This window comes from Peromyscus leucopus, chromosome 12, assembly GCF_004664715.2.
Source record: "Peromyscus leucopus breed LL Stock chromosome 12, UCI_PerLeu_2.1, whole genome shotgun sequence".
NCBI lineage: Eukaryota > Metazoa > Chordata > Mammalia > Rodentia > Cricetidae > Peromyscus > Peromyscus leucopus.
This window is the reverse complement of record NC_051073.1, coordinates 39,716,830-39,732,050: the sequence shown is the minus strand read 5'-3', so window position 1 is coordinate 39,732,050 and position 15,221 is coordinate 39,716,830. Positions and strand designations below refer to the sequence as shown.

Here is a 15,221-nt window from a genome sequence, read left to right as displayed (position 1 = left end):
ACCAAAGCCTAACTCAGTTGCCTCTTAGTTCCCCCTCTTAAATTGCAATGAGTAGGCAAATAAAGACCCAGGTGAAGTGGTTCCCAGGATGCTATCTTATTAGTGGAAACCAAAGTTCTAACACACAAAGAGATCCATCTGTGCTGTGCATAACTTCTAGACAAACTGAATAAAACGCTATCTTAACTAATAACCAAGGAGTTAAACAGTAACAAGTAATATATCACATACACAATGGCTCAGGCAAGCCACTTAATACAGGACAAGAATCAGTAATTTAAAAAGCACCATGGCAACATTTATCAAATGTTTACCAAATGCCAGGGCTGCGATAATGTTAGATGAATTGCCTCACTTTCACAAAAAGCCCCTAAGATACTATGAGGAAATTGGAGAACTATTCAGGTTAATTAGCTGGTATGGGAAGGTGTAGTTTTAAAGCCAAGTCTAACCGAAATCTCAAGTCTGTACCTATCTCTATAGCCTTCAGGTTGGACTATCCACTGCTTATGTTACACAAACAATTTAAAACAAATATTCTTATCTGACCTCTTCTAAGGCTCCTGGTGAACTTCAACTGCTAGTCAAATTTTAAAGGCAGGGAGGGACAAGGTATCAATATTTTTAATGATTCTCCTTCCTCATCAAATTCAGAAACTTCCCTGGATGTTATTGATGAACTGATACAATTATTTTAAATGAATAACAGCTGATGAATTACTAAATCCCTAATTGCAATGTGCTCTTCAATTTTTCAGGTTAAAGAAGCTAATTGATCAGGAAACTGAGTCCCAGGAGAGGAAGGCACAAGAGAAGGAGAAGAGGATCAAGGCCCTGAAGGAGGAGCTGACCAAGCTGAAGTCTTTTGCTTTGATGGTGGTGGATGAACAACAAAGGCTTACGGCCCAGCTTGCCCTTCAAAGACAGAAAATCCAAGACCTGACCACAAGTGCCAAGGAAACACATGGTAAACTAGCCCTTGCTGAAGCCAGAGCTCAGGAAGAAGAGCAGAAGGCAACCAGACTAGAAAAAGAACTACAAACACAGACCACAGCGTTTCACCAGAACCAAGAGAAAATTATGGCGAAGCTCACCAATGAGGACAGTCAAAATCGCCAACTCCGCCAAAAGCTGGCAGCACTCAGCCGGCAAATTGATGAGTTAGAAGAGACCAACAGGTCTTTAAGAAAAGCCGAGGAGGAGCTGCAAGAAATAAAGGAAAAAATCAACAAGGGAGAATATGGAAACACTGGAATCATGGATGAAGTGGACGAGCTCAGGAAGCGTGTGCTGGATATGGAGGGGAAAGATGAGGAGCTCATAAAAATGGAGGAGCAGTGCAGAGATCTCAATAAGAGGCTTGAGAAAGAGACAGCACAGAGTAAAGACTTCAAACTAGAGGTCGAAAAACTCAGTAAAAGGATTACGGCTCTGGAAAAAATAGAAGATGCTTTAGACAAAAGCAAACAAGAATGCTACTCTCTGAAATGCAATTTAGAAAAAGAAAAGATGACCACAAAGCAGTTGGCTGAAGAATTGGAGAGTTTAAACACTAGGATCAAAGAGCTAGAAGCCATTGAAAGTCGGCTAGAAAAGACAGAATTCACTCTAAAGGATGATTTAACTAAACTAAAAACATTAACTGTAATGCTTGTAGATGAACGCAAAACAATGAGTGAAAAATTAAAGCAAACTGAAGAAAAGTTACAAACCACTGCCTCCCAGCTCCAGGCAGAGCAAAATAAAGTGACGACAGTGACTGAGAAGTTAATTGAGGAAACTAAAAGGGCACTCAAGTCCAAAAGTGATGCCGAAGAGAAGATGTACAGTGTAACTAAGGAGCGAGATGACCTCAGAAATAAACTGAAAGCAGAAGAAGAGAAAGGACGTGATCTGCTGTCCAAAGTTAATATACTGAAAAACAGGCTTCAGTCACTGGAAGCAATTGAGAAAGATTTTGTTAAAAACAAATTAAATCAAGACTCCAGTAAGTCCACAACAGCATTACACCAAGAAAACAATAAGATTAAGGAGCTCTCTCAAGAAGTGGAAGAGCTGAGGCTGAAGCTAAAAGACATGAAAGCCATTGAAGATGACCTCATGAAAACAGAGGATGAGTACGAGACCTTAGAACGGAGGTATGCTACTGAGAGAGACAAGGCTCAATTTCTTTCTGAAGAGCTGGAGCATGTTCAGATGGAACTTGCCAAGTACAAGTTAGCAGAAAAGACGGAGTCCAGCCATGAGCAATGGCTCTTCAAGAGGCTCCAAGAAGAAGAAGCGAAGTCAGGCCATCTGTCAAGAGAAGTGGATGCATTAAAAGAGAAAATTCATGAGTACATGGCAACAGAGGACCTCATATGTCACCTCCAGGGAGACCACTCCATTCTGCAAAAGAAACTAAACCAACAAGAAAACAGGAACAGAGACTTGGGAAGAGAGATTGAAAACCTTACTAAAGAGTTAGAAAGGTACCGGCATTTTAGTAAGAGCCTCCGACCTAGTCTCAATGGAAGAAGGATCTCTGACCCTCAAGTGTTTTCTAAAGAAGTTCAAACAGAAGTAGTAGACAATGAGCCACCAGACTACAAGAGCCTCATTCCTCTAGAACGAGCAGTCATCAATGGTCAGTTATATGAGGAGAGTGGGGACCAAGATGAGGACCCTAGTGAGGAATCTGTGCTGTCCTTCAAATGCAACCCATCTACGTCCCTTCCTGTGAACAGGAAACTGTGGATTCCTTGGATGAAATCCAAGGAGGCCACCCTCAGAATGGAAAAATACAAACTAAGTCCAATGGCAACTTGGTGCAACCTGGAGATCTAGTCCTAAGTCATACACCTGGGCAGCCACTTCACATAAAGGTTACTCCAGATCATGTCCAAAATACAGCCACTCTTGAAATCACAAGTCCAACTACAGAGAGTCCTCACTCTTACACCAGCACAGCGGTGATACCAAACTGTGGCACCCCAAAGCAAAGGATTACCATTCTCCAAAATGCCTCCATAACACCAGTGAAGTCCAAAACCTCTACAGAAAGCCTTGTGAACTTAGAGCAAAGCATGACCCCAGTTACCATGGCAACCTTTGCCAGAGCACAGACCCCAGAGTCCTGTGGTTCTGTAACTCCAGAACGGACAATGTCACCTATTCAGGTTTTGGCTATGGCCGGTTCAGCTAGTTCTCCTGAGCAGGGTCGCTCCCCAGAGCCGATAGAAATCAGTGCCAAGCATGCAATTTTCAGAGTCTCCCCGGACCGGCAGTCATCATGGCAGTTTCAGCGTTCAAACAGTAACAGTTCAAGTGTGATAACTACTGAGGATAATAAAATCCACATTCACTTAGGAAGTCCTTACATGCAAGCTGTCGCCAGCCCTGTGAGACCTGCCAGTCCTTCAGCACCACTGCAGGATAACAGAACTCAAGGCTTACCTAATGGGGCACTAAACAAAACAGCCAATAAAGTCACCAGCAGTATTACTATTACACCAACAGCCACACCTCTTCCTCGACAATCACAAATTACAGTAAGTAATATATATAACTGACCACCCTCACCCTCATCTAGTTCATACTGATATTCTTGCAAGGAACTCAGTCCTTTTTTAATCACCCTCCAAACCCCTAAAAGAATGACTAAAGGTGTACTTTGGGAAGATTTGTGCATGGACTCTACAGGAGTATCTGGAACTAACTATGTGTGGCCTCATAGTCATCAAGTGTGCACTTACTGTGTATCTTTTCATTTACATGCCTGTATGGAAAATATTTAGTCTGCACTTGTATAGATACATCTTTATGTATTTCATTTTCCATAACTCACTTTAATTTGACTGCAACTTGTCTTGGTGAATTACTTAACATGATAAAACAGTAAATAGTTTGTTACTTTTGCCATTGCTTGCTGAATTTTCATTTGATCATTTTGTGTTATATATCTGCATGAACAATATCATTTTATTTCCTATTTATAAAGCCCATTAATTCTTCCTAAAGACAAGCAGTACCTATTTGTCATTTATAGTTCTGGACACATATTAGAGGAGGTGAGTGTGGTTCAAATATCTAAAAATTTCATCTCCACAACTTCAAAATGAACTAAAATAATTATGGCAAGCTTAATGCCATTCTTGATATGTATCTTATTATCCTGGTGCTCAACAGAGGGCTATTTGGAAGTCAGTACATGTTTACAGATAACAGGATAAAGTACTATTAAATAATTTGCTATTAGTGAGTACATAAGCTGATGGTAAAAGTTAAAAGCTTGGGAATGTGACAGACAGGAAGCCAGAAGGCACATTTAGAAATACAAGGTTACCTTGACTATCAAGGATTGACTACATTTCTCCAACAGGCTGAAATTCCCATAAAGCATACATTACATCTAAACCTGGAATCAGCCACTATGACATAAACTTCTGAACACTCTGCTTCAAAACAAAAGTGTCATTCTTGTTCTGTGTTATTTGGTTCCCAAAACAGTCTGGATTACTTAATGTGAGTGCTGCCCTGCCCTGCTTCTGAGTAAGGCTACAATCAGAAGCACACAACTTATATTTCTGAAAGTCCTCTCAAGAAGCAAATAAAAGCTGCACATAGTTAAGAGCACAAGTTTTAAGACCTTTTTAAAAATAATCCTGCTGCGTGGCAGCAGAGGCCAAGTAATAATGTGATTTCTTCTGTGGGTGTTATGCCATTCACAGTGGACATGAAAAAAACTCACCCAAAGCTTCCTAGACTATTGCTGCTGTGAGGACCAGCCTTCAGCAGCTTGAGGATTGAGGAAGATCCACAGACTTAGTGAACTAATCATTCAACTTGACTTTTTTATCTGAGCGAGTAAAACTTACTTCTCTGGAGCTGGTGAATGTGGCAAACTTAACTCTCTGGGGCCAGCAAAAAACACACACACACACACACACACACACACACACACACACACACACACACACACACACAGTGATCTCCAACATGTCAGGATCTCCTCTAGGGTGCTGATGAATGGCAAGCCTTCAACAGGTCAGAGAAACTGAGATGCAAAGCAGGTGAACTACTGGACAGACAGACACACAAGGACTTTTCTGAGGGCCAAAGCTTAGTTCTTCATTTTATTATTGCTTCTATTGTCCTACTCTATTCATTTTTCTATTGTTCTTCTACCCTGTTTCCCTTCTGTCTCTCTTGATGTCTTCCTTCTAACTATCTTTACTTTTTTCTTTATAGCTTATATACCCCAGCAAAATCTTTCAAGCAGTATAAAAATTACAATGTGGTTACATTCTATTTTTAAGCCAACGATTACAATGAATACAAGTAAAAAACAGAATGATTTCCATATCTCTTACATGATTAAACATTTTTACATACTACAGGTGAAAAATGAGTTGTCCCCAATACCCATATACACTCATACCCAAGCAATTTGTTATAGATTAACAGAGTGTAAGCAAGGAAGGTATTTTTCTCAGCCAGTTCTTTTGCTAGCAGGCTACGTTTTGCAGTAACAAAGAAAGGTGCAATCACTTTATTATTTATCTCAAAAGGTAATCTTATAAAAAAAATCTTAAAAGAATCACAAATCTAGACTTTTATATATGAAAAACAACCAGTCAGCTCTACTTTAAATACTCAAGGTGCATACCCACTCATCAACAGTTTTTTTTTCTATCAGGAAGCTGAAGGAAGAAATGGGTAGAAGGAATTAATATCACCCTGATCAACAACACTTTCTAGTAAGTCAGCTAGGAATAGCCAGGTTGTCATTGTTCTTGTTTCTTACCTCAACAAGTCTCTCACTCAACTATGTGCCTTTCTAAACTTTAAATTGTTCCCCAAGATTTTCTACCTCAAAGCCATTAACAAAAACACCTTAATACTAACAATTCTACATGTCTAAATTCTTTCTAAGGGTGGTGGTTAAATCATTAAACTGTTACAGTAGCAATGCTTGGAAAAAGTCAATCACTATTACTGTAAGTACCAGTAACACTGCCCAGTGAGGGCTAGAACCCCCCTGATAGTTTCATACAGTCCATAGATTATGAGGGATGTGGTGACCATGAAGGCAACAATCAGAGTTATGCTCAGTAACAGTATGAGGTGCTCAGGACTCATAGTCCTCGGGGCTTTGCCACTCAAGGCTCACTCAGGTGTGCCTTTGCTAACCACCAACCAAGCTGTGTTTCAGGAGCTCTAACGCTGCCTGTTGGTCCCCTAGCATGGCCCCTGACACTAGACATTGTGACACCTAACTCCTAGTAGCCCGTGAGCATGCTCCACACCTCTGAGAGGAGAATACAGCCTTTAATGGAACATTTTAAATTACAAATCTAGTTCCCAAGTCACATTCTAAAAGGATGACTTCACAGCAGCTAATCAGCATTTCCCTTTTCCATTCCCTTTCCATACTCTTAACTGTTAATTTAGTATGCCCAATTTTATTGCCAGTTACTGATTTTAAATACAATCCATCTAGACATCCAGGCACACTGTGAAGATCTTCCAGAAGTAAAAGGTATCTTCCTTTCCCCTGTAAAATCAATTTTATTTTGCAAAGCAAGGATTTGTTGACAGAAACACTTCCATGGTGATGGACTGCAACACCAAGGCTGTGGGCTTGCATCATCATTAAATAAATGTGGATGAAAGCTGAGGCTGATGATGAATGCGAAAGCTTCTGTTTAAACACATTTATCTTGGGAATCGGCAGAGACCCAACTGTATTACAAAATACACGATGGTCTAACTGTTTTCAAAGTTATTTTTAAGTCAAGTTGGGCTAGAACTCCAAAAGAAACTACACAGTTCACTGCAGTCCTTTGAAAGAAGACAATGAGAAAGAGCTGCAAGGGCTCCTTTTATAGTCACTAACCCAGAGAGGGCACAGTGCTATTTGAAGAGTATCAATCAACTAATCACATATGAACAGAAACTAGGAAGAACTCAAGAACAGTTTTCCTGACTTTGTTACAAAAAGGCACAGATAGAAAACATATTTTCAGAGCCTGGGGGAATAGGCAGAGAGAAGCAGCCAAATGATTCTTCTCATGATCCTGGGTTCCATGTGAATGTCCTAAGCACTCTGGGGACGGGGTAACCACTCTTGACATACTGCAACTAGTAAGAGTTTGGAAGCTCTAGTTGTCTGTCAGTCCAACTAGTTTTATGCGACTCATAACCAATTCTCTGTGATAAAGTTAACAAAAGCCCCATGTGCTGTTCAATTACAATGCACAAATCATCGTTTTACCATGCGTTGCAGATCTCAACTATAAACAGGCTTCCTAGGTGGTTAATCTCTATTGACCGCAAATTTGCAGAACCTCTAAGGATTCTCTCTTTTAGAAGAGTGAAATAATTAACACATGAACATCAAAATGAACGTTAGTAGTTTCCTATTACTAAATCATGTGCAATTTATTAGACATGCCACTACCTGCTATCTAAAGTCAAAGGATTCTTTTTCTATAAAATTATATATAGAATAAAAATGAATTCTTGGCTTTAATTTTTAAGTTTCTTATACAATGTATGTATCTGTGATAGACATACATTTGTGTGAAGAGGGAGAGAGGAAGAGAGAGAGTTTGTGTGTGAGATTGCATAATTTCCTTTCATTGACTTATTTAGACATGCCCTAAACCCAGGAGGATAAAGGAAGTGATGCCAGAAAAATCTTCATATGAAATATGTGAAGGCAGAGGGATGTACTATCCATGAGTAGATAACTAAAGATTGATTTTTTTATTTTGATGATCATTTTCTTAAAATTATGTGTATATGTGTCTCTGTGTGGATATGTGCACGCAATGCTTATAACTACTGAGACATCTCCTCAGCCCCAAGATTTATAAATATATATGAAAAACTCCTACTTTCTTTCATTGGTCAGAGTGCCTGCTTCAAAATCAAATTTCATTTTATTCACAGTCCCATTATTTCATTAGCTTTTTAAACTGTAGAATTCTGCCACATATTTCAACATTCCAGCAAGTTCTTTTTTTCCATTTAAAAGCCACGACAGAGTCTTAGCTAGAAGTTTCTGTTATAGGGGCAAGGGCAAGCAGAGGCAAGCTAAATCCACTGAGTGGACTGGTACACACCTGCCACCCCAGCACTCAGGGGACTGAGGCAAAAGGAGTTCCAGGCCAGCCAGGGCAACATAGCAAGGCCTTGGCTCAATCAAACAAACAAAAATTCCAATGAAAGAAAAACATGCAAAGGCCGAACCTTTCCCAGGATGATGCCACTGTTCTTTATGGGTAAAAATAGCATCAGCATCTTTACTAGAAGGACACCACGTTATAAGGAATGCATCTTTACATAAATAAAAGGATTCCTAGACAGGGTGGAAAACTACCAGAAATGTTTAGGACCAGAAGTGTTTCAGATTTTTGATTTGATTTTTCCCCCTAAGGATATTCAAACACACAAACAGTCTCATGATCAGTGTGTAACTAAGTTGAACCCAGATATCCATATGTGATTCTCCTGATTTCAACACTAGGTTTCCCCCAGTGCTATCAAACCAGGATCTCTAGAAGGAAGTATGCTCTCAGTTACATTCTAACAAATCCTCTGCTTGAATTGCAGTCTGAAGTTGGAATTTCACCGCTACAGAAATTTCTGTATTGCTACTGGCAAGTGTTCCCCCTACTCTTAAGACTGTTTTACACCTGTCCTAGGAAGTGGGACTATTTTGCCCTCTAGAGGCTATAATGAAAAGCAGGTTTTATTCTCCAGGTTCTTTTTACTCAAAAGGAAAGTTCAATAAAAGCAACTATATTAGGTAGGAATGCTCCTAGTTTTGTAACTAGCACAGTATCAATTCTTGAATCTTTAAGTGAACTAGAAGGGTCTGACACCAACAAGCTGTGTTTCTTTCCCAAATCCCAGGTCCCGAATTTATCCCTACAACACTTCTCGGGTCCAGAACACACACTTGAGAGTGCACTTTGAAGAAACAGAACAGAGCACTCCATTTACCTTAGGACCCGGTGAAGCAAACACAAGAAAGCCTAGTGCATTGCTAATAAAGTTCCCCAAACTGAAGTTTTGTTAAATTGACTTTATTTAAACACCAAGTCCTTTCCTTTCTAACCCTTGAACTAAAGTACTTTTGTGTGATCCAATACATTAGAAGCAAGCATCCCGGGAAGGCAACCTAAACAATCTTAAAAGTCCATCGAGATAAGTGGCTAACACCTCTGAATATTTTAAAGTCTGATAATGAATTAACGCTGTTGATAGGGCAGCATTAACAAGTCTGTCGGCATTTCCTTAGAACAGGCCTTCCCCTTAAGAAACTGTCATAAGAATGCACTCTTGGCTAACTCTGAGCATCACTTTTGAGGAGTCACCTGAGAAAAGCTGGGCACGGTGGTGCAGGCTGTTTGTTGTTGTTGTTTGTTTTTTAAGAAAGGTTTCATGTCCAGACTAAAACTCACAGTCCGTATTAACAGCTGAAGATGATCTTCTTGCTTCCACTCTTAAGTACTGTGGTTACAGGCATATGCCACCACACTTAACTTGCTTTATTTTTTATATAGGCCAGTCATGTTTAAGTAAAAGCACAATGTATGAACATAGGCTCTAAAGACCCACAAATCCTTCTACATTCTCTGGATAGGTGCAGGTGGGTTTACTAATAGAAAAGTTACTTATGTGACTCAGCAAATTCAATGTCTTAGCATGTGGTATCTTTTCTTCAAAGCATCACATGATACAAGTGGTCAACCCACTGATTATGACAAATGGACATACTGTGTGTCTCCCAGTCAACACTGGGTATTGTAAGGACTTTAAGACCCTTGTCAACTTAGTGTGGGAATCAAGGAGTGAGTGTCAGGAAACATTTGCAAGTAGAAAACTATATACTCCTACCAATAAACTGCAGATGAAGGACTGCACTGCACTAACAGGCTCATAAAGCATTAGATAAGTGGAACAACTAGAAAGAGGTTACCCTAGAGGCAGTCAAATGGAAGACAGAATTCCAGCTCATGCCTTTTTCAATTAGTTGTAAGGGCCTTGGACAGGTCATTTGACTTTTGTGAAAAAAAGACATTTAAACTCTAAAATCATGTGTGGCTCTACCTGACAACTTTATTTTCTGTCAGAAAACAGACTTCTTTCATTGGCACATGCTAAAACTAGCAGATGACTTCTTTTGTGTTCCTTCTCTAAGAGTCTATACATTTCTTTTCACTTTCATCATATAAGACCTAACCCCACCAAATGAAGGAGTAGACAACCTCAGTATTAATGGGTCCAGTAATTCTCTGTTGAGAACAATGGCAGAGGTGTTCGTTGCCCTCACAGGATGTTTAGAACCCTCTGGCTTTTAGTCATTAGATGCCACATAGCATCTCTCCAGATGAAACAAGAAGTGTTTCCAGATAGAACTACATGTTCTGTGGGGGGTCAAAACTGCCCCCCTCACTGGAAGCCATTCCATTAGAGAGATGAAACAGCTCTCTCTATAGGCCAGGTGTGCTGTAGCAACAGCTTCAGAGAAGGAACTGTCTAAACATTGAGCACTGCAGGTTTCGGAGCGTTTGAGGAACAGGTGAGATAAGAAGAGGGACTAGAAGGTGAGATGGCCTAGGTTGCAGAAGACAAAAAATGTTTCTGGGAGCTGCCCACATGGCAGAGAAACGGAGCATGCAGAGAGGAGACATCCACCTCTCAAGAACAAGAAGTGCAAGCTGAGATGGCTGGGCTGCAATAAGGTCAGACTGTAAAGGACTTTGAATACAGTGACAGGAAGTGCTGGGTCCCTATAGAAGGCTTCTGGTTAATAAAGTCATGTAATGGGGGGGTGAGAGGAAATGACTCCTTTATATGGCATTTCATTTTATGATAACCCTTAAAATGGGGTTATTCTGTCAATTTTAGAGATAAAGTAGCATAGACTTTCTAGGTTTTTCTATTAGTATGTGACAAAACTGACCTGTTGAAGACAGGCCTCTCTCACTGTCCCATTCTCTTTTCATGGCAACACATGAGAAGCTACGTCAATGAAGCAATATAAACTGCATTCTGCTACCTACAGTGATAGGACAACTTGTCTAACATTACCTCTGTGTTCCATCTCAGATATATGCCATTTCATCCACACTCAGAATGCCCTTAAACACAGGAAGGACTCACCTATACAGATAAGATTCTCGTTTCTCATTAACTGAAACAGGACCTACCCTGAGAGTCTAGCCCAAAGCTCACTTCTTATAAAACATTCCAAGATCACTACAGCCAATAGTGATTTAACTTTCTCTCCAACATTTCCTGAATCCTAAAGCTACTGTTAGGCCAACAGATACTAAGAGTGGAAGGCCAAGACCCACACAAATGGCAGGTGTGGGAAGGGCTGCATTTCCTATGATTCAAAGATTCAAATAACCTCTCATGTTCTCATCATCCAAAGATGGTTGTCAGAGAACACCAAGGCTGTAGTCTGTGTCCACTCTACCTTAAAGCATGATTCTGCAAGCAAAATACACAAATGTCAAGCACGAAGAAGGAGCTTTGGGTGGGCAATCAATATGTGTAGAGAATTAATATAATCATCAATTATTATAGGATAGACCTACATAACTATTATATAACTAAATTATGGAAGCTTCAAAGATGGCAAGCAAAACAGCATCAGGAGTGCACATGATCCATGGGAGAAGCATTACAACCATGAACATTGGCATGGAGAAGACGATGGCTGTCTCCATAGTCCAGATAATGACTTCCTTTGTAAATGGCCATCAAGGTTCAAGGTCTAGTCCATAAAGACAAGCATCATTAACACAGTCCACACTAAATGAGCATCCTGCCTTTGCAAAACCCTAGAAGTTTTTCCTAGTTTGCATGCCCTAAATTAGGAAATTACTTTTCAAGCAATATCATATCTTACTAAGGAAAAACTGATACTCCCATTTAAAAAAATACTGTCCACTTTCCCAGCTCAGGGGAAATATTAGGGTTCAATTCTACCAGTGTTAAATTCTGTTTCTAGTTCAGGGTTATAATAAATATAAGCCAAGGAGCTACCCCATATCAAAACTACCACTTCAAATCAAAGTCTTCAAATTGACCTCCTATGATTCCCCTCATAAAGCATATAAAGCCCATTTTCAATACAACCACCCTCCAAACGACTCAAAACAATTCCTCAAGAATTCCTTCCTATTGATGGGTTTATTTTCTCCCTTTTTAAGAAGCGGGAAGGAGAGAAAAGAACACTTTTCTGTTTTGTCTTTTGATGAAGTTTTGCCCAAATATACTGTATCAGATGCTTCTGCAATCTAAAACAAACAAACAAACTAGTGAGTTTTAATTCAAAGGAAAGTTAAGTAAAAACAGGATTCTCCTTTAGGGAGGAAAGGAGGGAAGCCATGTGCAATCATGTTGAGGACATCTCTCAGAGTAACATTCATAAGCAGTCCTTTTATTTCATAGAAGACTCTTCTCTGGCTATAATAATAATAAAATTTACTGCAGAAAATTGGAAAATTCTGAATGCTTCTGTGATTGCTTATTTTAGCTTTAAAGAAAGCAATGAGAACAGTAAGGGAAACAATAGACAATTACTAATGGGTTTTTGTTTTGTTTTCTTTCTTTCTTTTTGTGAAACCTATCATGGCCACATTCCAAACTTTTCTCAGACTGCCAATGAGGAAGGAAATCTGCATGGAGGGGGACATCCTGTCCTTACTGCATACTTTAGTGCCAAGAAGTAGCAAATCTCCCAAGAGTGCAAGTTTATGTAATCTGTCTGCTTGGTCCAGACACAATGGCTAAGGTGGCCAGAAAGGTCACTGGCAGAGAGGGCAGGATTTCCTTTCCTACAGGCCAATCAGTGCATGGATAATAGTTCAATCATAGCACATTATTCATGTAACAAGAAGAAATGCTTTTTTTTTAAGGAGGTCTTTTCAGTACTAGTTAATTATCCATAAAGTTTTGTAGCCTTGTAGCAAAGATTCAGACACAAGAGAGCCTCTCAAAAATTCATTTCTAATTCTAAGAAAGGGATGAAGAAGTAGTTGGCAAGAAATTACATATTCTTCTAGACATTTGAACGATGATTGTTTCTCTACCAGGGTTCTCTATTAACATCTCCAAAATTTCAATGCTACCAAACAGTTAAATACACACACACACACACACACACACACACACACACACACACACACACACGGCCCATTTACACTGCCCCCCTTAAGGGTTTTTGTTCTGCTTCTTCCTCATCACCCAGGTTCAATACCTAGAAACTTCTGTTCCCCAAAGCTCACCATCCAGCTAGCTATTTTTCCATGATTGCTTTCTGTACCCACCATACTTCCTATCTGTGCTACTAGTCCCTTAATCCAGACCTCAGCACACACAGTACTTTACTACAGTTATACTCTATATAACCCTCATCCTTCTACTCAAAGTTCACCCCAAATACCATTCAGATCATTGCAATTCCCTAGCCTTTCATCAAGTAACCGCACTTACATCAGTGCCCGGATAATGGGTGCTCCAACCTCCTACCCACTTGCCTCCTTGTGCACTGCATCTTCCTCTGATACTGACCACACCCTTCACGCCAGCATAATGGTGCTAACTCCCCTCCTCCACACAGTTTGGCCTTCTTAGCCTGCACCTCTGTTCTGAAGACTAGATTGTTCTCCCTTTGCTCCTCATATTCTCTTTCTACTCTTTCCACAAGTACGCTTATTTGATAAATCTCCCACTAGTTTTCAATCTGCCTGTGGATTTCCAGAAACTCCTCTAAAGAACACTGTTGCTTTAGCACAGCATTCCTTTCTGCCCTGTCATAGGTTACCTCTCCTATACCATAATCTCAAATGCAAGGATCAGCTGTCATCCACGTTCCTCACAACACAGTTACTGCTCACTTTGTTCAGAATCACCTAGCACTCCTCAGGTTTCTTGTTCCAGTAAACCCATCAAAAAAGAAGTTGATGATGGAACACCCCTTTAATCCAGCACCTGGGAGGCAGAGGCAGGAGGATCTCTGGAAGTTTGCAAACATCCCCATCTACATATTAAGTTCCAGGCCAACCAGGGCTCCACAGTGATATTCTATCTCAAACAAAATCAAAATTAAAAATTAAAATAAAAGGAAGAAAGAAAGAAAGAAGCAGAGACAAAAGAAGAAAGCAAACAGGATAAACAATGAAGACAGTATTCAGGTTAGTATATTTTATTTTACCACCATATTTCTAAATGTAATGCTGTGTTTGGCACAAATGTGAGGAACTGGGTTAGGAAAGGTTTAAAAACTATATTTCAATGTTTATTCTTAGAATACCCCTTGTGCCCACATGTAATTACACAAAAAGAGACTGCGAGGACTAGGCACAACCACAACCCACATTACATTAGAGAACAAAGGTACCAATTGACCCCTCACCTCAGAAACTGGACAGCTCTTCAATATAAATCACAGTGCTGGGCCAGATGCTAAATTGCAAATAAATGTTCTTTCACAGGAGGCTAATGGGAATGAGATAATGAAGCTATAAGGTCTCCCTATGAAGGGCCCCGTGCCATATAAAACTAAAACTTAAGGGGTAATGTTTCATTAAATAATGGAAAGTTCTAAGAAAATCAAGAGATAAAAAAACCAAAGTAGCATATGAAACTTTGGGCTATCTGCCAGATTTATTATCTGTTATTTCCACCTTCCCTGCACGCCCAAATAGTGGTGATTTGCCAAACAATGTAAAAGACAAAACAAATGAAAGTAGTCATATTTCAAGGGCACTTTTTCCTGGTTCAGCATTTCCTCTTTTTCATCACTACATCTATCACAATCGTTTATGCACGCTCCTAATAAACACTAATATTAAAAGAAACTTAAAACAAAACAACAACAAAAACCTGTCATCTTGAAAACACACAGCCTTGACCAAGCATACCACAGCTGAGTTCCCAGGGGAGTCAGGAAGCTCTGAATTCATCTCCCACTTCTCAAGGACAAGTCAGAGCTGAAGTCTTTAGAAGTGTCCTCAGTATCTATCACTAAGGGCATGATTAAGTGCCATTTGCAGTTCTGGAACCAAGCCCAATACTGAAGGAACACTGCCTTCTCACACAGTATGTTGCCAATACATCACCAAAAAGTTCAAAGCACTTAAGCACTAATTTCCTTGTGAAAAAAGAAACATCCCGACTCCAGCTGTCTACGCAGGATGTGCTAGCTCCCTCAT

The 15,221-nt window shown here is 39.9% G+C and overlaps 2 protein-coding genes across 2 annotated transcripts in view; one reads left to right on the top strand and one right to left on the bottom strand.

The window, feature by feature from the left end:
• Window positions 1–3,842, top strand: part of Filip1l (filamin A interacting protein 1 like) — a 74,014-nt gene extending 70,172 nt beyond the window's left edge. Inside the window, 2 exon segments of the mRNA XM_028867530.2 lie at window positions 759–2,755; window positions 2,758–3,842. Coding sequence (XP_028723363.2) covers window positions 759–2,755; window positions 2,758–3,551 — 2,791 coding nt within the window. The 3' untranslated portion in view covers window positions 3,552–3,842.
• Cmss1 (cms1 ribosomal small subunit homolog) overlaps window positions 1–15,221 on the bottom strand; it is a 315,309-nt gene that overhangs the window by 287,358 nt on the left and 12,730 nt on the right. The window lies entirely within an intron of this gene.